The sequence below is a fragment of the Propithecus coquereli genome, unplaced genomic scaffold (genome assembly GCF_000956105.1).
Source record: "Propithecus coquereli isolate 6110/MARCELLA unplaced genomic scaffold, Pcoq_1.0 Scaffold1, whole genome shotgun sequence".
Taxonomy (NCBI): domain Eukaryota; kingdom Metazoa; phylum Chordata; class Mammalia; order Primates; family Indriidae; genus Propithecus; species Propithecus coquereli.
In genome coordinates, this window is record NW_012133857.1 from 11,039,043 (window position 1) to 11,065,585 (window position 26,543).

The 26,543-nt window shown below is 46.9% G+C and overlaps 1 protein-coding gene across 6 annotated transcripts in view; it reads right to left on the reverse strand.

Moving 5' to 3' along the window:
* Positions 1-1,380: 1,380 nt before the first annotated feature.
* MAP4 (microtubule-associated protein 4) overlaps positions 1,381-26,543 on the reverse strand; it is a 251,453-nt gene continuing 226,290 nt past the window's right edge. For 2 of the 6 annotated variants that reach the window (XM_012662641.1, XM_012663026.1), the window contains 10 exons: positions 25,899-26,114; positions 22,339-22,522; positions 21,578-21,637; positions 21,163-21,455; positions 19,602-19,715; positions 17,542-17,634; positions 7,113-7,194; positions 5,170-5,282; positions 3,037-3,226; positions 1,381-2,912 (listed from right to left, as the gene is read on the reverse strand). In XM_012662641.1, the coding sequence (XP_012518095.1) occupies positions 2,905-2,912; positions 3,037-3,226; positions 5,170-5,282; positions 7,113-7,194; positions 17,542-17,634; positions 19,602-19,715; positions 21,163-21,455; positions 21,578-21,637; positions 22,339-22,522; positions 25,899-26,114 (1,353 nt within the window). In that variant the 3' untranslated portion in view covers positions 1,381-2,904. The remainder of the gene's footprint in view (positions 2,913-3,036; positions 3,227-5,169; positions 5,283-7,112; positions 7,195-17,541; positions 17,635-19,601; positions 19,716-21,162; positions 21,456-21,577; positions 21,638-22,338; positions 22,523-25,898; positions 26,115-26,543) is intronic. The other 4 variants (XM_012662867.1, XM_012662792.1, XM_012662717.1 and 1 more) reach the window with 4 other exon arrangements.

The following is a 26,543-nucleotide window of genomic DNA, read 5'->3' on the forward strand; positions in this document are numbered from 1 at the left end:
CGTTGGGGACAGGGCTGCCTGTGGCCCCAAGTTTTGCAGGGGGAGAGGGTTAGAGCACCCCCACCCCAAGAGTGGTGGTTTGAACCACCAGTGCTGTTAACTAGCTTGAACTGCTTGGGCCAGCCCAGTCTTTAGGCACAGCTGCTCCTGTAGGTGCCCACCCCCTTGGGAGCCTGTCAGAGCTGTCTCTGTTCTTGTAGGTTTGGACAGCAAGTGTTGAGCAGCCCCTTCCCAGGAGAATAGAATTCCATAGGCCACCGAGGCCTTGGGTTGTGTGGCAGCCCTTGCCACAAGCACAGTGGTACTTTCCTTTGGCCATAGCCACAAGTTCACAGCTGAGAGGGCTGAGTGCTTAGGTCATCAAGACTGCAAACAGCACACCAGTCCTGGCGGGGAAGGGGTGGAGGAGGGGGGTGCGGGCGGAGGCAGGGACCATAGATGTTAGCAGTAGAGACAAATCAAGGCTACAGAAGAAGTGCAGAGCCTGTGTTGTTATGGGACATCAGGCAGCTTTATTTACTCTTAAAATTAAATTGTTACAAGTCACTGACAAATGGCTGTGCCATAAGCAAGTTGGGAAGTACAGAACTGTCCCGCACCCAAGTGGCTGCAGAGTGGTACATCACATAGGGGCCTCTGGTCCCCACCTCTCAGGCCAGCTTTCTCTGGTTCTCTGGCTTGTGCGTTCCCTCAAAGGAGCTGTGACCAGACAACCTCTAAGAACACTGACCATGCCTGCTGCCCACCTAGAGAGCTTCCCACTTGGGTTGCCTCCTCCCGCTACTGTTGGCCAAAGGAGTGAAAAAGGACTCAGAGCCTGCTGGCAATCTCAGCATCCTCATGACCCCAAGATCAACACAAGGGAGGGCAGCAGGGCCATCACCCCAGCTGTATCTCCTTGCTACCCAACCCCTGTTGCTTCCTTCTCCCCAGTTTCATCTTGCCTCTTCCTCCTGCTGACAAAACACTGGTGCCCTAATGTCCCTGGCACAGTTGAAGCATGCTGCAGACGCTCTCAGGAAGAAAGCTGGTCCCCCTGGCTCAGGCAGCGCTTTTCCCATGAGGCCTCTTCAGTTTCTTGGTATGTGCTGGGGGAGTTGGGAATACGGTATCCAACGTCCCTAGGTTAACTGCTACCTCAGAAAGGGAGGATCTGTCAGGCCCAGGGATGCCCTCCCTGTACATGGGGATCAAATCTGAACCTAAGGCAAGACCCTTACCTTCAGCTCCAAGGCATGCCAGGAACAGAGGGGCAGAAATTGGGAGGAGGGTCTGAGGGGCCAAGTCTGAGGCAGCCTCCTCAGAGGCAAATCTGCACTGCAGCAAATGCCTCTCCAGAGGAGAAGTCCTTGGAAACTCCCAGGCCATTTCACTACAAACTTATGTTTTAATCCTTTATTAGAAACCATGCAAACTTTAATACAAAAAAATACAAGTGCAATAAGAATCTTTGTGTCAATACAATTCCCAGGATTTCTCATCATTGCAGCCATCCCAAGACCAGGCCTAGCTGGGACCCCATCCACAGGCTGGCCTCACCTCTCCTCCCTCCCCTCTCTAGTCAGGCTATGCGGGAATCGGGGTGGCCTCAGTCTCATGTCTTTTATTTTTAAATTTCCAGACTTGATTCCCCACTATCCACATGAGTTCTGGACATCTCAGGCTCCCCTGGACACAAGCAAGGGCTTGAGTGTCCTAGGCTGCAGGTGCAGGCCAGAAGGATTTTGGGCTTCCATGGCCCTTTCCTGTTTCTCAGGCCCTGGCCTTGTATCCCGGGGCTGACCACCAGATCCCAGGGAATGAGACAAACAGAGATGCCCAAACCAGCCTCTTGGTTAGAAATGAAAAGCAGCATACACACAAAATGCCAAAACCACCAGTCCGCAGTCTGACCAGCCCATAGTGTGCCTGACCCGCTCACCAGCCACAGCCGCCGCACCTCGCTTCCCTGCCGATACCATCTCCAGGGCCCCAAGCTGCCCAAAGGGCAGCTCCCAAAGCCTGATGTCCTCCTGGGTGGAGGCTTAAGGATCTCCCCTCCCTGTTTCCCTTAACACCTACTGAGGACTTTCATTTAGACATGGCTTCAACCTGCAAAACTATTCCACCAGTTTATAGGTTATTAGAAAATAAAAGGATAAAATAAGAAAAAGAAAAATATAACAGCAGCTAGGTAGGTATGGTAAGCAGCGGGGCCAGGCAGAACCGACCCCTGACTAACTTGGGGCAGGGCAGTAAGAGGGGCCCGAAACCACCTGGGTGCCATTGTGGGGTCAAAGGGAGAGGAGGTGGCTTAGCAGGCTCTAGGGAACAGGGTCAGCATCCAGTCATCACTTGGAATACACCTCCACTCTTCCCTCCAGGTAGATCCAGGGAGGAGGGAAGGCATGTCGGTTTCTTTTGGGTTTGGTCCAAAAAAACCAAACAAAGGAGGTTGGAATCCTAATTCTGCCCTCCAGACCCCACCTTAGCCCCACCCACCCCATTCCCTCCCTAGCTCCTCCAGCAGTGGTGCAGTGAAGGGACAAGAGCAAGCAGGGAGCTGGGCCTGGGGCAGGGACTGAAAGGTGGTGTGGGGGCAGGGCTGTGACTGCCCTGGGCAAGCGAGCAGGAGGGAAGGAGGCCCAGCGGGCTGCCCAGAGCCTGAGCGCTCACAGGTCTAGTAGACAGCCCGGGAGAGGGAGCCCAGGGCCCGGGAGCCTGAGCTGGGGCCACCAGGGAAGTGGGGGGGGCGGGAGACAATGTCAGCCCCGTGGTCGGTGCGGGCCCTGGCATTTGCCCGGAACGTCAGCCTGTAGGTCTCAATCTGCAGTGACACGGGAGGGAGGAAGGAAGGGAGAGGGTAACAGGAGAGACAAGAGGGGGAACACAGGGGAGACGGAAGACGAGACCAGAATGTCATCATTAGATGCCTGGAAAATAAAAGGTTACTTTGTTAAAATTTAGGCCACACTCTAGGCAAAATACAAAGGAGTTTCAATTTGCAGCCAGTGGCAGGGCCCCTGGCTGGCCCTTAGGCGGAGCCCAGCCACTTACTTGTCTCCTGGATCTGGCTGTCCAAGGTCTGGGCCTCCCTTTGGTCACCACCCCCTGACAGGGTGGTGTGGCCACTGAGGCCACTGGCTGAAGTAGGGGCGCCAGCTTCAGGCGCTGCCTCAGAGATGGCCAGCTCCTCCCCAGCGGGGGGGCCCGGACACGGAGGGGCCTCGCTGCCACCGCCCTCAGTCTACAATGAAACAGCGGGGGAGACAGTGCAGGGTCAGTCGGGGAGGGAGTGGAATGGGGTGATGGTGGTGGGTTTCACACGCAGCCCCCACCCTTGCTGTCCCAGCACCCATTGGCTCAATGTGCAGTCGCTTGGAGAATCTGGACCACACGGCCCCCAGCCCCTGCTCCCACCCCACCTGTGAGACCAACTTCTGAGGATCGGGAGCGATGGGCTAGTGACACTCTTAGAGCCCCACTGTGACACGCAAGGCTTTGTGAAGCATCTCTGAGGGGAGAGGTACCAGGCCTCTCAACAAGGCTGGTACCAAATAAAAAGTAGCTGTGAGAAAAAAGAGTCAGCAACGAGCCTGAAGAGCAACCTTCAGGTGGTGGGCCCAGACCCGCTCAGGAAGCAGCAGGGCCACAGGCTAGTTAGGAGGGTCCCCGAGGGGTATAGCCTGCCACTTCTCAGTCCCGGCACAGCATGTGCTCAGACAAGGGTCAGTAACTCACGCGGTGTCCCTGCCCATTCCTCTGTCTGGTCACATACCACAGATACTGAGGCCTCTTCTGTGCTGGGCACTGTTCTGGGGCCCAGGGGAGGCAGGAAGGAGGTGTCTAGGAGGTATGACCCAGGGAGACTTTGAGGGCCTGGAGGGCTTCACAGGAGGAGGACAATTTGGGGACACTGAACACTCAGTGTGAGTAAAGTAGTAAAGAGAGAGTGACAGCGGGAGGCCACACGTGAGCTGGAAAGCCTGTGTCCCTGAATGCCCAAAAAGTGATAAGGGAGACTCCACAGTGGTTTTTAAGCAGAGCAGTGAAAGAAACAAGCCTCTGTATTAGAAATATAATTCTAGAAATAATAAAGGGAGATAATGTGAATAAAGGCAAGAATACAGAAAGGCCCAGGTGTTGAGCAGTGGGGGCCTGAGAGTGCAGCTATATGCAACGAGCAATAAAAAAAAATGTTAAAAAAAAAAAAAAAGAAAAAAGAAGAGCCCAGGTGAGAATACTGGTTCGCACTCGTTTGCTGTGTGGCCTTGGACAAGAGACTAAAGCTGAGTTAATGCCCCACTGAAATAGACATGATTCAGAACAGAATGAAGAACGGCATCCTCACAAGTTGTGGGGGACACAAACCGAGAGCCTGTGACAGCTAGGACCCCCCAAATGGTCACAGAAACTAACTGGGGCTTGAATCAAAGCACCGAGAGAGGGTGGGACAAAGGGACGGGGAGTGACCAGCACTGGGCAAGCAGAGGCAGGAGCAGAGGCCCTGAGCAGCTGTAGCTACCCTTATGCTTGGAAGCCTGCAAGATGCTGCTCCCGTGGGTCCCCCCCACCCACCGATGACATGAACAGAGGACAGACAGCATCTTGGCACACAGAGGGATCCACAGTACTGTGAAGGAGGAAGGGAGGAAAGGGGAGAGAGGGAAGGGAGGAGAGGCCCAGCCGGTTGGAGGATGGGAAGCTCTGCCTCTTGAACTCTCTCCTGGAGCCCCGGATGGGGCAGGCCATGTGCAGGCCCTGCAGAGGCAGCCTGCTGTCACTGGCAGTTGAAAATGTGCTATCCTGTGCCCAGGCCAGGAATGGAGCCTGACAAGGCACAGGAACCCACATTCCCCTCCTCCATGAGACAGCTGGGGAGAGCTTGCCTGTGATGACCTGTGCCCCAGCCCACAGTCCCTCTAAAAATGGCTGAGATGGGCTCAGTAAGAAAGGCAGGCCACCACCTCCAGCTGACAGGTGAGAGGTGGCTGGGCTGGGGCCTCTACACCTCTCCTGTCTCACTCAGGTCTGATGATGGACGATGGGAAAACAGCAATGGTGTGGGTGAATACATGACTCCTGAAGAGACTGAGGGGCGGTGACAGGCGCCTACCTGCCAGGACATTGACCCTAGCTGCATAGTCCCCACCCTTCCCAGCTGTGTCTCCCTGGTGACCCACTTGCTACCTTCACGGCACCTCCTGCAGGTAGGTGGCCCACATTATCGAGGGATCCCACCTTCGCCTGGGCCTTTTCCTTGAAGTTCAATTTCTGACTTTCAATCTTGACATCTCCTCCACCTGGAACCAAAAAGGAACTGGTCACTTAAGCGTGGCAGAGAAATATCCCAGCAGGCAAAGCCAGGAGTCTGGAATAGAAACTTGAGCTTGGCCAAGGACTGGTGACGTGTGCAAAATGTGATCTGCTCCTGGTGGCTGTGAGGGCAAATGAGGAACCGTGAATAAGCTTGTCCAAACGGGGCTTCTCTTACTAAAGTGAGGCTGAGACAACCTCTCCATCTAGTCAGTGGGAATACCTCTATAGAGAAGGACAGCCATTCTCGCCATCACCCCAGCTGGCGGCAAGCAGCTGCACACCAGGCTTGGGTGGGACCGGGGCGCAGAGCACAGCTTCTAGGGAGAACCCTCCAAAGGTGCCAAGATGAGCAGCTGCCTTTGATTCTCTCGGTAGTGTGACGACCCCTCCAGCTACCCAGGTCATGTTCCTAGTGTTTCTGAGGCACAGCCTTACTGAAGTGAAGTCTCAGGAACGTCCTATCAGGGTCCTGACCCTTGTTTCACAGCTGCTAAAACTGATGCTGGAAAAGAGAAGTGACTTGCCGAAAGGCACCACCAAAAAGTGACTGACAGGGACAGGTTGTAAAAATTGAGCCCCTTAGCAGAACCATGCTGTAGTGGAAAGAAGGACAGGTAGAAGGGAGAGGATGGCCCCAGGACTGTGAGCTGAGAAAGGGCAGTCACAGACCAGGTCAGGCCCAGTCTAGCAGCCTCGGCTGGGGGAGGGACAGAAGGTGACCTGTACACAAGGGTGGGGTTCAGAGCTCACTGGGCACCAGCCCCGCTCAAGGCCCAGCAGTGTGGCTTCCTTTGAGTCCTTCTCTTGTTCTTCCACCTTCCTCTCAGCTCATATTGCAGAGCTCAGCGCCCAGCTTCTGGCTGAAGTCTTCAGGTTTCCTACGCACCAGAGTTCTAGCCCTGGCAAAACTAGACCCTAACTGACTCATTGTCAGTAGGAAAGGAGGTATCTCACAAGAGTAGATTTTCCAGATAAAAGAAAAAAGTGATGGTTAGTTAAGGATCAAACTGTTTCCATCTTTTTAAATAGAGCACATTCTAAACTGGATCAGTTGTTGAGAAGGGAGTTTTCTTTGCCTTCACCTTAACTCGCCCATGGTGGCTGCCCTACCAAGATGCCTTATCTGCCAGCCAGTGTGCCTGCTGCTGCAGCAATACTGCCCACCTCCAAACTGCTGTAGACCCAGGGACCAAGACACACGAGGCTGCGAGGGTGCTGGCCAAGGCAAGAGCCCACGCTCTGTTCAGAGGCCTTTACGGGGACACTGGGTCAACTGTGTTGCTTGAAGGAAACTGCATTGCTGCAGTTGCAAGCTCTGTGTCCGTGGGCCTAAGCAGCAGTACTGAATGCCTCCCACTCTCTTGCCAGGGCTAGTGGCTCATACTTCACTGCTGGGAACACTCTTTGCTCCTTAATCTGTCTGACAGGCGAGTCTCCACCACTGCTCTCTACAGAGCTCCTTCAGTATTAGCTCCTGGAATACTCAGTCTGGGAGGCTGACCCAGGTCCTCAGCCTAGAGCATACATTTCCCTCAGGTCTAGGCCAACAGTGCCATGCCCATGCCAGGTGCTCAAGAGTACCTGTGCATATGGCAGCCTTTACAAACTGTTCCTCCTCCACTGAGAAGTTAACGTCCTCTCTCTGACAAGGACTGAGGACTGTGCTGTTTCCACTGCTTTCCACTGCAGTATCTCGGGTGGGAATGATAAAGGTACATGGATGAAACCGTCCCTAGCCAGAGGGCTGTGTAGCTGGCCCACAGCAGGACTACCCACCCTGGGAGTCCCGGTTGGGCAAGAGAGGCACCACTTACCAGGCTTGTGCTTGATGTTAGCCTTGGACCCACATTTGGAGGAGACTTTAGAGATGTCCACTTTCTTGTTCTGAATCTGAACCTGAGAAGGACATGAAGGAATCACTGCCTCAGAAAGAGGGGGTGTTGTCAGGGCCAAACCCATGCTACCTTTATAATCTTCTCTGTGTTTGAGGTTTTGCTCTCTCTCTGTAAGCCCCTATCTTAGTCAGTTCAAGGTCAGAATCACCTCCCAAAGTGCTTAAAAGAGGCCTTGATCTAACCTGGCCCTGCTTTTCTAGAATTACAGGCTTTAGCCACTGCACCTGACTCTGCTCTTCACTTCTGACCCTGCCTCCAGCCAGACCAGACCACTGTTTCCCACATACACAGGCCTTCTCATGAAGACCCTGTCTATGCATGGCCCATAGAGTTCTTCTCCCATCTTTCCAGGTCCAAAACCAACATCAAGGCTCCCCTGAAATGTCCCTTCTGTTCCACATTAAAATCTTACCTGTCAACTCCTTGCCCAGAGAAACCTGGAATAACATACTTACTTCCAGTTCTTATCAATGCATTTTCCCCTCAGCCATATATACACACACATACATGATTTTTATTCCTGCTTAATCCATGTTATAATAATATTCCCAAAAAAGATGGGAAATGCAAAAAAAGATCACATGATAATCTATTCTATAATATCCCACATAAACCTAACCATATTCCTAATATTGAGCATTCAGATTACTTTCAGTTTTTCACTACTATTAAATATAAACACGGCAGCAATGAATATCCTTGTGAATATTGTCATGTGTTGCTTAAGGATGGGGATATATTCTGAGAAGTATGTCATCAGGTAATTCCATCATTGTGGGAACGTCAATAGTGTCCTTATACAAACCTAGATGGTATAGGCGGCACACCTAGGCCATATGGTATAGCCTACTGCTCCCAGGCTACAAACCCGTATAGCATGCCTACATACTGAATATTGTAGGCAACTGTAACACAATGGGAAGTATTAATATTTTTGTGTCTGAATATATCCAAACACAGAAAAGGCACAGTAAAAATACGGTATTATAATCTCAGGGGACCACTGTTGTATATGTGCTCTGTCATTGACGGAAACTTCATTATGTGGCAGGTGACTATATAGGTCTTTGCAACTCTGATGACTCCTTCAGGCAAGATCTCCAGAAGTTTAGTTACCCAAAGATTCAGACTAGACAGTTTTAGGGTTTGTGATGCCAATAAAGCAAAACTTGCCCTTCTGCCATGTGAGAACACGGCGAAAAGACAGACACCTATGAGCCAGGAAGTAGGGCCTCACCAGACACTGAATCTGCCAGTGCCTTAATCCTGGACTTCTTAGCCTCCAGAACCACGAGAAATAAACTTCTGTTGTTAATAAGGCACCCAGGAGAGACAAGCCACTGGACATATACCAGACATCTATCAAGACTCAAGTGATCTGTGAAGTAAATTGATGACCCGCAGAGAGAGCAGCCAGCAGAGCAGCCACGATGACGATTTAAGCAGGCTCCTGAGTCCTTGAGCATGGGAAGAAAGCCTCCAAAATTAGGAGCAGAACACGAAGGAGCAGGATATTGGCCAAGATCAACCCCCAAAAGGCTTGGAGTCCAGTGAGAAGGGTCGGTAGAGCAGCTTATTTCTCCCTCCCTGACATCTCTGGCAGTTAGTGGGCTCCCGAGCTGCTGGAGAGCTCTTCTACCCTCACAAGAACAGAAGCTGCTGCCACCAGTGAACTGGGAGCTTGGTGAGGACGAAGCACCAGGCGGCCAGTGCCCTTGGGATCATTTCCTATCACCGTAGACCCAAGCTCAGACGGCAGGCGCTGTATTGCTTCTCTACCCACCGTGCACCTTTGTCCTCCCCAGGAGGCCTCAGCCCCTCAGATTTCATGTCACTCGTTCCCACACAAACATTTCCCAACTCTGGCCCAGAATGCAGGAGCCACAAGAGGCTGGTGGGTCCCGGAGGACCTGTGGGACCCCAGAGTCTGGACATTCTGGGTGGGCTGCCTTCTGGAGAGGGGGACGGAGATGACCAGAGTGCTAGCTTTCTTCCATGAACTGTAAGGTGAAGGCATCAGGTAACTTACAAAGGAAAACCCATCAGACTAACTGCAGACTTCTCAACTGAGACCTTACAAGTCAGAAGGGATTGAGGTCCCATTCTCAATCTTCTCAAACAGAATAATGGCTGGCCTAAAATTGTGTATCCTGCAAAACTGGGTTTCTTACAGGAGAGATAAATAAAGACTTTCTCAGACAAGCAAAAGCTGAGGGAATTTGTCAAGACCAGACCTGCCCTGCAGAAGTACTCAGATCTGCATTATACACTGATCATCACAATAGACACCCACCAGTGTAAAACCATCCAAAAGCTAAAGTTCAGAGCCCAGATACTACAATGGCTCAAGAGGTAAAACAAAGCAATAAAGTTCTACCCAACAGGATGAACAGAAATCCACTACATTTATCAGTTTTTTTCAATAAATGTGAATGGCTTGAATTCCCCACTAGGGAGACACAGAATGGCTGAATGGATAAAAAAATATAAACCAAGTATCTACTGTCTCCAGAAAATGTATCTAACCCACGAAGATTCATTCAGACTCAAGGCGAAGGGATAGAAAACAACATTCCATGCAAATGGAAACCAAAAGAAAGCTGGTGTAGCAGTTCTCTTATTAGATAACATAGACTTCAAATCAACAAAAGAAAGACAAAGATGGTTATTATATAATGGCGAAGGGAACAATTCAACAAGAAGACATAACAATCCTAAATATCTATGTACCTAACACGTATGTCCAGATTCACAAAGCAAACCCTACTAGATCTAAACAAAAGGATAAACAGCAGCATTATAATAGCTGAGGACTTCAACACCCCACTGACAATGGGACAGATCCTCCAAACAGAAAATAAACAAGAAACAATGGACTTAAACAGGACTTTAGAACAAATGGGCCTACAGACATTTATAGAACATTCTACCCCCAAATTACTGAATATATTAATACATTCTTCTCATCAGTTCACAGAACATTCTCTAAGATTGATCACATCCTAGGCCACAAAACATGTCTCAACAAATTAAAAAATAATAGAAATTATACCATGTCTCTTCTCAGACCACAGTGGAATAAAATTAGAAATCAATTCCAACAGAAACACTCAACTCTACACAAAGTCATGTAAATTAAACAACCTACTGCTGAACAATTATTGGGTCAAGGAGGAAATTAATATAGAAATCAAAAGATTCTTCGAACTAAATGACAAAGCGGACACAGGTCACCAAAATCTCTGGGATTCTGCAAAAGCAGTCCTAAGAGGAAAATTCATAGCCTTAAATGCCGATGTCCAAAAGACAGAGAGATCACAAATCAACCAACAATCTAATGAGTCGTCTCAAGGAATTGGAAAAGGAAGAGCAAACCAATTCCAAATCCAGAAGAAAAGAAATAACTAAGGTCAGAGTAGAACTAAATGAAATTGATAATGAAAGAATTATACAGAAGATTAATGAAACAAAAAGTTAGTTCTTTGAAAAGATAAAATTGACAGGCTTCTCGCTAGATTAACCAGCGACAGAAAAGAAAGGACCCTAATAAGGTCAATCAGAAATGAAAAAGGAGATATTACAATTGATACCATGGAAATACAAAATATCATCTCTGAATATTATAAAGATCTCTATGCGCATAAAACTTGAAAAAGTTAAGGAAATGGACAAATTCCTGGAAACATACAACCTCCCTAGGCTCAATCAGGAAGAAATAGAACTCCTGAACAGACCAACATCAGGTAATGAAATTGAACCAGCAATAAAAATCTTCCAACAAAAAAAAGTCCAGACCAGAGAGTTTCACAGCTGAATTTTACCAAACCTACAAAGAACTGGTACCTATACTACAGAAAAACTATTTTATAACATTGAGAAGGAAGGAATCCTCCCCAACTCATTCTACAAAGCCAATAGTACCTTAATACCAAAACCAGGAAAGGACACAACAAAAAAAGAAAACTACAGACCAAGGTTCTTGATGTCAAATTCCTTTCCAGAAATGCAGTAACAATTAATACCTCCACTGGCAGAACTTAACGTGTTTCTGACTCACCATATCCTCCCAGCATTGGATATTCTCATTAAAGAAAAAACCTTGCCAATTTGTAAGAGTAAAATGCTTCCTGAAGGTTGGCTTTTCCTCCCATGCTCATTAACCATTTGTATAGCATACCCCCTCACTCTCCTGGGATTACTCCTCTTTCACCAGCCAGTAGAAAAGCACTTCTGGGAACAACCGTATATGTTCCTAAGGCCTATCCCTAGCAGCCTGGAGCTCTACATCTGTGGCCACTATGCCTGATGTGCTTTTTTGCTTCCTGTAGCCTCCCCATAGGGCCTTTCACTTAGCTGATATTCTGTCCATGTTTGGGGAATAACCAAAAGGATGAACTGCTTTATCAAGAATAAATCATGGTACAGATATGATTTGGGATTGGAGACTGGTTTGGGTATCCTCTATACTTGGTCTTGCTTTTAAGTTGGCTAACAGATTTTCATCACTGTCCATTCTGTGAGAACTCTGGGAAAATATCTCAATACCAGGACAATGGTACATCTTTAAATTAGGGAACATTATAGCCAAGAGCCCTCTGGGTTCCTGGATAGGGATTCAGGATTCCTGTGAGCAGACCAGCTGTTCTTTGGTACCGTAGAGGAACTTGGCTTCCCAATGCAATCAATTCCATGCAGTGGTCCACTGGGCCCTGACAGCAGGTGCCACACTGTTCTGGTGGGGTTTCACCACAATCTGTCACATGGCAAGCTACCTTCTTGGGCCCTGTCTTCCTTTCTTTGGTGTCAGAAAATATGGTCTTCATCACGTTCTAAGAGGACAGATGTGGTGTCACCTATAATTCTGCATTTCTACCCACAGTCCAAGGCTTGGCACAGAGTAACTACCCATAATCATCAGCTTTTCCTGAGCTATTCTCACTCTTGCCTCTAGAACTCTGCTCATGCTGTTCTCCAACCAACAAACCCATCACATTCTCTTCCCCATCCTTCAAGGTCCAGCTCAAAGGCTGCCTTCTTCAAAGCCTCACATGGCTCTATCTTTAATCCATCTCTTTCTCACATCATCTCTTGAAGGGATACCACAAGGAACTGTATAGTAATTGCTTCACGTGTAAATAATCATTTACAGAGTAGCTGCTACTGTGACAACATAGCCTCCACTTTGTCTCACCTTTCCAAATAGGCTGCAATTGTCTCTATACAGGAACAATTTTTTCTTTTTCTCCTCAATCTGTAGTTCATTCCACAGATATTTATAGGTATGTCTAAAATGGAAGCTTATGATACAGTATAGATACCTCCTAAATATGTAATGATGGGAAGTGGAATTCCAGAGCTACAGAGATGGTAGTCAAACCACTAGAAATGCTTTATCTGGGGTTACAAAAATATATCTTGTTTATATTTGTCAGAGGAAGACATGGCTAATTCAAGAAGAGCGGGCCATGAAAGAGCAATGGCACAATCACAGCTCACTGCAGCCTTGAACTCCTGGGCTCAAGCGACCCTCCTGTCTCAGCCTCCTGAGTAGCTGCGACTACAGGCATGCACCACCATGCTCGGCTAATTTTTTCTATTTTTAGTTGCCCAGTTTATTTTTTCTATTTTTAGTAGAGATGGGGATCTTGCTCTTGCTCAGGCTGGTCTCAAACTCCTGACCTCGAGCAATCCTCCCACCTCAGCCTCCCAGAGTGCTGGGATTACAGGCGTGAGCTACCGTGCCTGGCCCATCCCTGGCTAATTTTAAAAAGCTTTTTTGTAGACACCATGTTGCCCAGGCTGGTCTTGAACTCCTGGTTTCAAGCAATCCTCCCGCCTTGGCCTCCCAAAGTGCTGTGCCTGGCCTCACCTCCCCATTCTTATCCCTCATAGAGGGAACACAGGGAAGTGTACTTTTTCCAGCCAAAGATCTGACAATTGCTTAAACTAACCCACTATGTGTCCTGAAGTAATAGTGACAAGCTCATCTTGCACCACTGGTCCCCAAGACCACCTGAGAAGTTAACAGAGTTAACTCTCCAAGGCCTGGGCTCTCACCAAGATGTACAGCCATACATTTAACGGAGTTCTACATTGGAAGCCTCCATTTCTTTACCTTTTGCTTAGTCCTCCATTAAAGACTAGTTGATGAGAAGAAGTTTCACTTTACAGATATACTGCAGTTAGTAAACGAAGAGGAAGTGCTAGAATCAGAGTCTCACCATGGCACGCATGGGTCTAGGTATTGCCAACATCACAAAAGGAGAGACGAGGCCTGGCGCGGTGGCTCACGCCTGTAATCCTAGCTCTCTGGGAGGCCGAGGCGGGTGGATTGTTTGAGCTCAGGAGTTCGAAACCAGCCTGAGCAAGAGCGAGACCCCGTCTCTACTAAAAATAGAAAGAAATTAATTGGACAACTAAAAATATATAGAAAAAATTAGCCAGGCATGGTGGCGCATGCCTGTAGTCCCAGCTACTCAGGAGGCTGAGGCAGGAGGATCACCTGAGCCCAGGAGTTTGAGGTTGCTGTGAGCGAGGATGACGCCATGGCACTCTAGCCCGGGCAACACAGTGAGACTCTGTCTCAAAAAAAAAAAAAAAAAGAGACGACCAGAAGAATGAGACACAAACATGACTCCTGATAGAATTAACCCCACTTCCCACTCACATGTATTGCCAACATGTGAGGAATAAAAATCAAGCCCAAATCAATTTAAAGAAAATTGAGGGACAAAGGAATATGTTAAATGAAACCATGGGGGATGTAATTAGCAGAATCTAGATTTTTAGGACAAATCACTCAGTTTACTCATCACAAAAATTACCAGTAAAAAAAAGATGGAGGGTGGACTTGTAGAGTAAAAGAAACATAAGATTAAAAGAAACATAAGATTAAAAGAGACATAAGATTAAAAGAGACATAGCCTATATTATTTTATAAATCTCTCATTAGTACATATTATTGATATATATTAATATATCTATATATGTTTTAAAGAGTCCTTATTCTTTAAACTCATATATGTACATATTTTCAGATAGATGCCATATCTAAGACTGGCTTCAAAATACTTGGGGTGGGCATACACAGATAAACCAAGACTGGCCATGCAGATAGTAAATGAAGCTGCATAAAAGGTATATTAAGTTCATTTTATATGTTTTCTACTTCTATATGTTTGAAAATTTCCATAATAAAAAGTTCTTAAAAGCTTAAATGAGCCCCACTCACTTAACAAGGCCTATCACCTCTAAGATACAGCTCTCCCTCCTTAGGCTGGGAGGATGGCTTCCCAACGATTTCCCCACCTATCTTCCCCAGGCCAACCACCTCCACTCTATGCTCTGGCCTCAGGCAACTGTGTGCTGCCTCTCTAGCCAAGAATGTGTGCCTCTTTTGCAGGATGGACCAAATGCTCCTCCTCAGGGAAGCCCGATAGCCAGCAAAAGCCAGGCTGGCTCTGCGTGGTCCTCTGTGGTACACAACCATCCACTGTACCCACGTACCTTGCTGTGCTTGTGTGTCCACAAAGACTACGCTGCTGGTCTGGGAAGGCCTCAGGCCTACTGCAGATACCAGTAGGTGCTATGGAAACTAGCTACCAACAGGTCTTAGCACTCATTACACATACATATCGCCCCTTGCAAGGGTGAAATGGGACCAAAACTACCATAAAATCTTAAATTGGGACAAGCCGTGGAAGAAACCACTACACTGAACAATTAGTACATCACTCCCTTCCCTCCCCTGATGTCCTGGCTGTCATCAGGGGATATGTCTGTGTATATGTGGGCAGCGTTTTTGGAGTACTAACTGGGATCTTACCCCAAGCCTTTTATCCTGGTGGTAACTGCAAAATTTCTGTCTGCATGTGTATATGTGTGTGTTTCTGGGTGGGGAATGGACATGCAATGCTGTTCAGTCTGCAGAGCAGACCAACTATTTTTAAGGAGCACATTTGTTTGTGGTGGCTTTATGGAGGGGCTGATGGAGGCTATGGAAGAAACTAAAGCACCTTGGTCTAGGCTGTGGCCAGCAGCTGTTTACCCTCATCTTCCCACCTGGAATCACTGCTCACAGTGGCTTCCTAATGTTCTCTGTTTAAGGAAGCCTCCTAAAATGAAAATGCTTTAAAAAAAATTCACCTTCAGAAAACCTCTCGTTCAAAGTCATGTGTAGGCAGTATGGACAGATCACAGTAGATGATGAATCAATGATGACTATTTTCAGAGCTCTTATATACATTGCACAACATATATAAATAAATTTCTATGTCTCTCACACACAAGCAACCTAATTCCCCCAGAACTCCTGTTCACCTTGTTTTACCCAGGCCAAACCTGCAAGGAAAAGCCAGGATCAGTGGCTACCTGAGCCCCTCCATAGGCTAGATCTTCATCATCTCACTTGAGCTGATCCCATGCCAGGCTGGCTAATGTTTGGCTAACTAACAAGCTGGCCAAGTATACTCTGAGTGCAAAGAATGCCATTTCTACTCAGGCCAAGAAGAGCCAGTGGTGAGATGACTAGGAAGGAGAGGCAGGAAGAGAGAGTTGTGTGGGGCAAGAATGCAAGCTCATGGCCAGATTCCTAAAACAGAACTGCTGGTGGGTGTCTGTAGGCCATGGGCAGAATGGCATGACCAGTGAGGGGAGCAGAAGGACAGAGTTTGAAAATGAAAAGGGTAAGTACAGCAGGACTAGTCTAGTTCAGGACAGTAAGCAGAAGGAACCAAGTGAACACAAAAGAAACTAGGGGAGGATGGGCTCTCTAACTTCGGGCTCGAAGGGAAGCAGTGAGGGCAGTGGCTGTGTGTGGCGGCTCCAGAATATGCCTCTGGCACAGCCTTGCAGAGTGCCACTGTCACAGGACAAAAAGAAAATGCTCAGGGTATTCTTTACACACAATGAGACTTTGCCCTGTTTCTCCCTAGACCAGAACCTCCCTGTGAGCTGGAATCACCTGTGTCCTCAACATAGATCGTAGAGCTGGCACAGAATAGCAGCTTGATAAAAAGAAGGATGTCTGGATGGAAGAGGGAAGGAGACAAAAAGACATGGAGGGAAAAGGGGCTAAAAAGGAGGTGGGGGGGTGGGGACAAAGGAGGAAGAGATTAGAAAAGCAAAAAAAAAATGAGGAAAGGAGAGTAGAAAGGGATGGGAAAAAGCATGGAGAGAAAAGGAGAAAGAGGCCAGGCACAGTGGCTCACACCTGTAATCCCAGCACTTTGGGAGGCCTAGGTGGGAAGATAGTTTGAGTCCAGGAGTTTGAGACCAGCCTGGGCAATAGTGAGATCCCATTTCAACAAAAAATAGAAAAATAAGTTGGGTGTGGTGGCTTGTGCCTGTAGTCCCAGCTACTCAGGAAGCTGAGACAGGAGGATTGCCTGAGCCCAGGAGTTTGAGGTTGCTGTGAGCTATGATGATGCCACTGCATTTCTAGCCTGGGTGACAGAGGGAGACCCTGCCTCAAAAAAAAAAAAAAAAAAAGAGACAGAGGGAGAGAAGAGTAGAAAGAGGATAAAAAGAGTAATGAATGTTACTGAATGTAATGTAATGAAGGAAGAAGCAGAGAACAGGTGAGAGGAAAAGGTTGATTAATTTTGATTTTATAATGACAAGGATTCAAGGATGGGCTCTGGAAAGATTTAGAAATCTGTCTCAGAGAAGGGACTCCCACAGTGCTACATGAGATGCAGACAGACATGTGCATCCCAGGAATGGATGTGAGAGGCAACAGGACTGCTACTGATCGCTGCCCTCAGACCAGATCTTTGACATAGCTGAGGAAAACCCAGAGTCTCCTACCCACACGGGTGAAAACATACCAAGTGAGCGCCAAGCACAGTGGCTCATGCCTGTAATCCTAGCATTCTCAGAGGCTGAGGCAGGAGGATTGTTTGAGGCCAAGAGTTTGAGACCATCCTGAGTTAGACCCCCATCTCTACTAAAAATAGAAAAATAAGCTGGGCATCATAGCACAGGCCTGTAGTTCCAGCTACTTGGGAGGCTGAGGCAGGAGGATCACCTGAGCCCAGGAGTTTGAGGTTGCTGTGAGCTATGATGACACCACTGTACTCTAGCTGGGGTGACAGAGCAAGATTCTGTCTTAAAAAACAACAATGACAACAAAAAAAACCATACCGAGTGAGTGTCACCAGGTTGCTGTTTATGGGCTCACCAGAAACACCTTGTCTAAACACACTGGAGCACTGTGGTTTCCTCTCACTTAGCTAGACTGCTTCTTAGCAAATGCCCTAACAAAGGACACTATGGAGCTGGCCATCTCCCCAGTGTACCCCACAATGGGCTTTTCCTCAGATGCCAGCTAGCCAGAGCTTATACTTACATTACCACCTCCAGGGACATGCTTAATATTGTCCTTGGAACCACACTTGGACTGAATATGGCTGTAGCTCACTTTTTTGGAGACTATCTGGACCTGGAGTGTTAGAGAACAGAAAAAACAACACAAAGGGAGAGGAATGGTTAGAACCAACACAGGGCAGGCAGTGAGTCCACACGTGATCACAACGACCAACAAAGAGTGTTGTTAAACCTCCACCCCCACCTTCGGCAGAATAAGTATGGAAAAGTACAGGAAAAGGAATTTGAAAGAGCAAGAAGGGGAGTGAAAACATGAACAGACAACACGAGGAGAGAAGCAGATGTTGCAAACGCGCTGCATGGTGGTCATCACTGCTCTGGGGCTGGGCTGTGATTCACAAGGCCAGACAGCAGCAGGCCTGTGATGCCCAGCCAGGCACAGCCCCACATCCTTGCTTTGCTCCCTCCCTAAGAGCTGGGGCAGTGTCCCTGGCTCTGCTCTGCCAGAGTCCTGATCATCTGGACCTGTCCCCACCCAAGGAGGGCACTTCTTTTAATCTAGGGTCTGAAATTGCTGGAGCCAGATCCACTCTTGGAAGCAAAGGCTGTTCTGAGAAGCACTGGGCATCTGGCTAATAGGGCACAGATCTGATACTAAAACGAAGGGAGGGAAATTGCTCAGATATAGATGCGAACAGATACAGAATCATGGACACCTGGGGAGCACAGGTCTCAGGTTCAGCAACTTCCACATTTAGCCCATTTGTCTCAGGGCTCAAGAAAGCACAATGCGACAGAGGCTTAGATCTAGCCTTATTTTTGATTCTTGATTCAAGGGTAAAACACCTTCTTGACTCCTCCAGATGCCTAATCCTATGCCCTGTGAGATTCACATAAAAAGAGAACAGGCTGTAGGCAGGGCTGCAGTGATGCACCAGGTCTGGAGGCACAATCACACTGTACTGTACGAGAATGGCTCCCACTGGGATTGAGAAACACAAGGGCCCTGGCTCTAAGAGTCTGGAACAAAGAATTCTTGGACCTTCTCAAGAAGGGATAGTGGTCAGCTTCCTTCCTTCCTTTGCTTCAGAGCTGGAGGCTCTTTGTAAATGAGGCAGCCTCCAGACTGAAGAGTTCTCCACAGGGTACAGAAATCCACCCGGAAAAACTCCAACCCACACAGCTCGTTGTACCTTGTCATTTCTGGCCTTCTTCACAACTTTAGTGACGAGTAATTGGTTAGCAAACCACTTCCTGAAAATCCCTGGTCTGAACCAGAGACCCACTAGGACCTCTCTAGTAGTCACCCCGAAGCCATGGCACAGCCTTCTTCACCAACCCCACTGTACCTATTCCTTGGTATTAAGACTTGCTGAGACTGCCCATTCTGGTCCCTAAGGACTGGAGCTCAGGCTTCTCTGGCAGCCCTTGGCCAGAGAGGCACACCTGCTTGCCACAGCTACGGAAGGAAAGCATCCACTAGCAGGCCAGAGGAGCCTGGTTTCAGGGTGTGGAGGCAAGGGGGAAAGAACCTTTCAGCTTAGCTCTAACCTCCAGCTGATCCTGCCTGCCCTACACTAAGTAGATTTCTATTGGGAACAAGCATCCCATCTTTCAGTTAAACCAGGACAAACTGAAGCTATCTCCATACCCAGCAGCATTATGAGTGGGGTCTTTTAGTTCAAGTAAACGCACAGGGTCTCCAGGGTTCCAGGTGCTGGAATATTACCATTGCCATATCCTCTTACTGAGAACAAACCTGGGTATGCTGTGCGTGTGCATACCAGGTGGGTTTCACATCAAGGACAGTGTGAAGGAAGTGACTGAAAGTTTTTGGATCCCTTTATCCAGCTGAGTAAGTATTTCCAAAAGGGCTAATGGGCTCCTAACTCTGTTAACTTTCAGGGTTAATATAAAAAACTTTCTGATGGCTGAGTCACCAAGCACAGAGAAGGGAACATGGAGGAGAAGTAGAAACTAGTTAAGGGTAGGAAAAAGTGCAAAAGAAGGGAAAGTGACTCAGGCTGGAAGAAATACTCTACCATCTTTAACCTTCCAGAGGTAGGTCTAAATAAAACTCACTTTCCCAGCAGGTGGTTTCTGTGCACTTGCAATTGGGCCGGCTGTTTTAGTGACTGCATTAGATTCAGGCTTTCGAGTTGGAGCAGCTGCCTCTGTTTTTTTCTCTACTTTGGCCTGGATGGAGATAAAGGGAGTGAAAATTTCAAACCAAGAGGATAAGAGCTCCAATGCCAAGAAGGGAAGAGGGCTGTAGGGGATTCAAATCCAGGCCAGGCCACCAGGCAGAAGCAGGTCACCCTTAATCCCAGGAAAAAAACATAGATTTCCTAGGGTAGACCAAGCTGGAGATCCCTGAGTAGAGGATGACAGGGAAAGGAGCTGCAGACCAAAGTCTTGAGACATGGGGGAAGAGATCAAGGCACCACTTGTGGAAAAATGGAGCTATCAAAGGCTAAGAAGACCAAATCATTGATCTCCTTTGAGTGTGTGTTGGGGTTATCACTTCCCAATCACAATGCCCTCCCACTCAGAAACACCATGGCCATAGGGAGCCACTACTGATGATGGGAAATGTCACGTTCTTCAGGCATGTAGGAAGAGAAAACAATTCACTAGACAAGTTATTCACCCCCCCACCAAGACCTCCTGCAACTTCTGCACCACGAAAGAATAAGACGAGCAAAGAGAGGGGGAGATGGGCCACCAGCACCACAGGCCAGGGCCTGGCTGGGTACACCAGAGCCACAACTGCTTACCAGTGAGGCCCTAATCCAGACTGATCCCAATTTGCCATCAGTGTCTTCCAACTGTACCAGGATTCTGCCTCATTTTCCCCTCCACAATTTTTTAGCTGTTCTGGATTGAAGTAATTTAAGTATTCTCCCCTGGATGGTTGTGGTTTAACGCTAGCAAATGAGGTAGGTGATTGAAATGGTACTTACTCCAGGGACTTGAACATTCTCAGATGGACTTTTGCCACCACTTTTTTCACACACTGAGCCCCCATGGTTGCTAACAGTTAACAAATAATTTTGGGATTGATGCAACCAGAAAATCCTTAAAGTGAAGCGCTGTCCTGCCACGCCTTTCTCCATCCTACTAATGTAGTCCTGTTGTTTCGGAAAGCCAGAGGATTATAGCACAACCGATCCTGGCCACAAGAGGACACTCTGTCCTCTTTCAGACAGATTCCACCCAAGTCATGGGTTGTGGAACTTAAGAGGTGATCCACCATCTGTCTATCCTGACATTCACTGTGCAAGGTAAGAACCATGAAAAATTGGGTTTATGTCAAGTGTCTCTCACTCTCACAGAGTCTCTGAGGCCTCCTCTGTTTCTTCTGTGAAGTACAAGAATCCTTTTATCTCCAAAGAAAAATGTAAACCCAAACCCCAACATACAGAACAGAAGCCCCTCTGACTGAGGTGGGAAGAAGCAGCCCAGAGCTCAGCCCACCCCTTCACTGCTGCTGGGATGCAAAGCCCACTGTGGAGCCCAGGCTAAAGTTCCTTGATGCTGAATACAATGTCTTAACAGCCCCCTTCCTTGGTGGGCCTGGTGGATTGGATGGGGGAAGACACAGGGCCCAGCATAGGAAGGACCCCAAGTTCCCCGGACCCACCCGGCCTCCTCCAGGCTGATGCTTGATGTTTTCCGTGGAGCCAACCTTGGAGCGGACATTCTTCAGATCAGGAGCAGAAGCATTGGTGGCTAGGCGGCTCAGCCTGGGGGCAGTGGAGCTGGGCTTGGCTGAGGTGGGCTTCTTGTCCATGGAAGGAGTCATGGAGGGCCGAGAAGGCATGGGTGTAGGCTTGACTCGAGCAGGAGCCACCCCTGTTGGGGGAGCTGTCCCACTGACAGAGGTGTTTTTCTTCACAGAACTGGTGGAGGTGCTCTTTGAGCGACTCAAGTCAGCTGCAAAGGTAGGACAGAGAGATAACAACGGTTCAGGGGGAGAGAGAGAAAAGGAGACTTTAAGCCATGGAAGAGGCGGGGGTTCAAGTTAGAGTTCCACAAACTGGTGGATGGGGTATTACCTGGTGCAGACTTTGCAGTCATCTTCTTAACTTCTGCAGGTTTTCCCTCAGTCTTAATGGCTGCACAAACATATACTTATTAATACAACACTTAACAAACTGACCTATTGAATGGCACATCCAATACTGAGACTCCTCATTATTTAACAATTACTGAATGTCTACTTTGAGCCAGGGATTGTGCTAGTCTTTGGGAATAGAGTAGTAAATTAGAGAGCTATGTAAAGACTGTGCCCATATGTAGCATACAAGGCCAGGCATTGCATCTTATTCCTCAAGCGATCCTCCCATCTCAGTCTCCTAAAGTGCTAGGATTACACGAGTGAGCCAATGTGCCTGGCTGCCATCTTATTCTTCTCTAGAGTCCTGACAATGCCTTCTACATGGCCTTAGAAGTAGGTTGTCAATACATGCTTATGGACTTGAATTGTCTATTTCTTATCATGTAAGCCCATGACCACAATGTGCTGGGTGCTGTGGAGTCACTAAGAAAGGAACAGTGAATTCTACCCAGGATGAGAGTCCCTGTCATTCAAGATTTTTCTGAATATACACAACTGCTAAGCTCACACGGAGACCAAGGCTTCTTAAGTATTCGGCCCACCAGGCTGCCACTATTTTATGTACCCCACTAAGGACTGGTGTATGAGCAGGTCTGCACAGCTGTCTGTGATGCTGGCTAGAGCTATGGCTAGGACAAAGCCAAGGCCCCATTCTCCTCCCCACTAGTTTCATGGGAGGGAAGGATAGGCACTACTCACCAGTGGGCCTCTTGGGCAGGGTTGTAGGGGGGCTCCTACTGCTTGGCCCAGCTGAGGCAAGAGCAGCAGCTGTTGTGCCTTTCGGAACAGTCTGGGTGCTCTTGGATCCAGGTCTCACGGCTGGGGCAGAAGCCGGCTTGGACGGTGAGGCCCGCTTCTCAGGAACCTTTGCTTCTGTGACAGGCTGGAAACAGGAAACTGGGAGTAAGAGCTTCAGGTCAGCAATAGCCCCAGGAAGTCAAGTCACAAGATGGTTCTATATAAGCATGCAGCAGAGAGCAGGAGGTACTGTGGGTTGGCAGCTACTGATGGGAAAATATATATGGCTCTAAGATCTCCATATAAAGCGAGGAACTAACCATGTAGGGGTGCTATGTGATCTGAGGTCAGGAAACAGGGACTCAAATGACCTTGATCCAACCTGAGCCAGTAAGAACATCTCTGACAAGTATATCACAACAGCCTATGTTTGCCTCAGGATTTACAGCATTAAATACTAATATCTTTTTTTTTTTTTTTTGAGACAGAGTCTCACTCTTTTGCCTGGGCTAGAGTGAGTGCCGTGGCATCAGCCTAGCTCACAGCAACCTCAAACTCCTGGGCTCAAGCGATCCTCCTGCCTCAGTCTCCCGAGTAGCTGGGACTACAGGCATGCGCCACCATGCCTGGCTAATTTTTTCTATATATTTTTAGTTGTCCAATTAATTTCTTTCTATTTTTGGTAGAGACGAGGTCTCGCTCTTGCTCAGGCTGGTCTCGAACTCCTGAGCTCAAACAATCTGCCTGCCTCAGGCTCCCAGAGAGCTAGGATTACAGGCGTGAGCCACCGCGCCCGGCCAATACTAGTATCTTTAATGTAATAAAATCTAATGTATTAAATACTTGACAAAAGATTAAACAAACATATAAACAAAACAAAACCTAAACATTATATTCAGTCAAATTCAGCCATTCTTTTGGTTAACATGTACCTAGAGAGTGCTGAGCAGGACCAGGCTGGAGATGGAGAAGCCACTGGCCAAATCCAGGTCAGAAGCCTGAGCTCCAGCCCTAATCCAGCCCCTACTCGCAGTGGGACAAATCACAGAGCCTCTTTGAGCTTTAGTTCCTCATCTGGATAAAGGCGATTATAACAGAGCGTCACTAAAGACCAGCTTTGATAACATGTGAAATTAAAGAATAGAGGAGAGAGGTCTCTGATAGCACAGAGATGGTAAGAAGGGGCAGCCCTGACCAATAGTGGGAACGAGAAGCACTGATATCACAGCTATGATCTGAGAGCAAAAGGGAAAAAGTCTCTCAAGTGTAGATGCATGGCATCTGGGTCACTCTAGTTTCTCTTACCTGCAGGCTGGGAACGCCATCAATAGCGAGGAAGAGAAGGAATCAATTTAGCCTGGTTTCTACAGGAATAGGGAATGAAGATACTATGTCGATAAGCAAATGTACCATATTACTCATGAGAGTAAGCTAAACCAGACACAGCGGGCCCAGCTCTTTTCCTCTAAGAAAAACAGCCACACAGAGGGCAGTATGTTCACAGAGACAAGCAGGATGTTTAAATGGAAAATCAACTAAGGAGATACTTAGAAATTAAGGGCTGGAATCCAATCAAATAAAGTCTAACTCTGTAAATGCATGGTAATGACTACTTCCACAAATAGAGACCCCTAAAGTTCGAATCAGGGGAAATGGTTCTGCTACTAGCTCTATTGGGAACATGTTGTAGGATTTTGTACAAGAGGGGGTTCCTCTTATGGCTCTAAACCAGATGCTCTCTGGGGTCTCCTGTAAATGTTTAATACTATGACTATGATTCAGAATAATCTAGTGTAGTCATACTATTTTGCTAGTAAGAGTAATAAGGATGAAACAAGTTAGAAAATAGTACTTGGGATAGAAACCTTTAAAGGATGTGACATCCTTCAAATGGATCTTGGCCTCAGCAAACTGCAGAACCAGCCTGGCCTTATAACTGGAGTTATTTTGTTGTTTCTCAATTTATATTTTCTCCTCTGCCAGAGTCACAGATCTACTTATTTTTTTCTGAATAGGTTTTTCTCCCTTTATTTGCTCCTATAAATCTTTCTATCAAAATAAGGATAAAAATAATCGTGTTAGACTTTAGTTTTTAATCTCACAAAATGTTTCCATCTGTTTCTTATCTAAAAGAGAAAACATTAATAATTATAACGTAGAGATCACCTATTTAGGTCAGCTGTATCTCAAAACGCTGTCTGAAAACTGCATGGGAAAAAGCCATAAAAGAACAGCGCTGACAGAGGCCCTGAGCATCAGCCTGGGAGTCAGATCCAGGCTCAAATACTGGCTCTGCCACTTAGTAGCACTTGACTTTAGAAAGATTATTTAACTAAGTTTAAGCTTCTTTATCTATAAAATGAAGATACTGAGAAACAGAATTAAAGGAATTAATGTATATTAAGTAATTAGTACAGTATACTTCATTTTAATTATTATTATGGAGTGAAATTTCACTAGACACCTCCTTTTCTCCCTACACCCTCCTGTCTCAGCCACTGTTGAATAAACTATAGGGAGGACCTGCAGCCACGGGTCCGGTCACCTTCTCTCTGCCCTCTTATTCAAATAAGTTGGTTTTTTGTTGTTGTTTTTGCAGCAACTGTAGCCTAACAATCAAATACGTTGTTTTCTAAAGATCAAGAAAAGTAGCCAACTGGGTAAATGAGGATCAGAGAGAAAGCATTATAAGATTTTATCATTACTAGTCTATGACAGGATTTCTCAGTTTCAACCTAGACTATAATTCTTAGGTTCTAACAGTTTTCTTTACAACATTAAATTAAAAACTGACATTTGGACATAGGAAACTATTTCCCACTGTGAATTTAAAGAGTACCACCAGGCTGACCTAAAAGCCCTTCTCAAATGAAAAAGATGTTAAGGAAGGCAGCCACAGCCTTCACACACCCTCTCTTCCTGGAACAATTCTGTAAAGCTAATGCTGCTCCAAATGTGAACAGTTTCTGGGCAATACAGAAAGTGAGGATGATCTGGAAAACTGGAAAACTTCAGGAGAAGACCAGTGAAGGAAAGCAAAGTAAGTTATCACATGACGCTGGAACATGTAAGATAAGCCAGAAGAGTTACTTATATTGCAAAAGTAATGGGGAAAATTCACTTCCGCAGGATGATTAAAGAAAAAGACAAATAACTGCATTTGATGTGAGAATTACACAAAAAAAGAATATTTGATTAGTATGTGGAATAGAGAAAATGGGTTAACAAGTGCTTAAATAGGTAAAGAGTACAGAGTAGCTGAAAGAAAGGAGGAGGAATCAAAGTTGATGGAATATTGCCTCCAACCAAGGCAGGGAAAGGTAAATACCATAAAAGGACTTCAAAATGTTATGGCTACATCACTGGGTCCCTAATCTGATTTTCAAATCTCCCTTCCCCACATTTCCCCTTCCTTTTCCCAATTCCACCAGCCTGATTCCAATGTCTGGTTGTAGCAAGAGCCTATCTGACATTCAGAGGGGAAAAGTTTTCCCTGGCACAGTAGTTAGGTGACTACTTACCTTTGGTTTCACATCTCGTGAAGGTAAGGTGGAAGGCCGGGCAGTGGTGGCAGCAGGGCGTTTGGGTGGGGCAGCTGGTACTGAGCCTGATGCAAGGCTCATGGGTTTTTTATTCGATCCACCAAGGGTGGTGGGAGCTGGCTGCTTAGGGAGAGAAGTGGGCTGTGTTTTGGCTTTCGATGTTGAAGTCTTTGCAGGCTGAGAGGTGGCCAAAGGCTTTAGGTTGATTGTTGTTTTTTTTTAATTTAATTTTATTTTTATTTTTTAAAGGCCAACATCAAACACACAGACAAGAATAAAAACAAATTAAAAAAAGTATAAATTGCACAATTCAAAGTAAAATTATAAGCAATGCGGATTGATGCAACTGAAAATCAGCATTCCTTTCTTCTGAGCCCAGTAAATAGAATGACAACAGGATAGAGATAAAAAAAAAAGAATTGGGAATTGTTTCTTAATGACAGTCCCACAAATTCCAGCAGTCTGGCACTTAATGATTTAAATCTAGTAAAACAATTAACTAACTTGTAACTAGAGAATTCTATTAATATAGAATTGTTGGGTATAATAATTCTATTAAGAAAATTATCAGGAGGTGATTAAGCCATTATTATCTGTATCTTTTTTTTTTCTTTTTTTGAGACA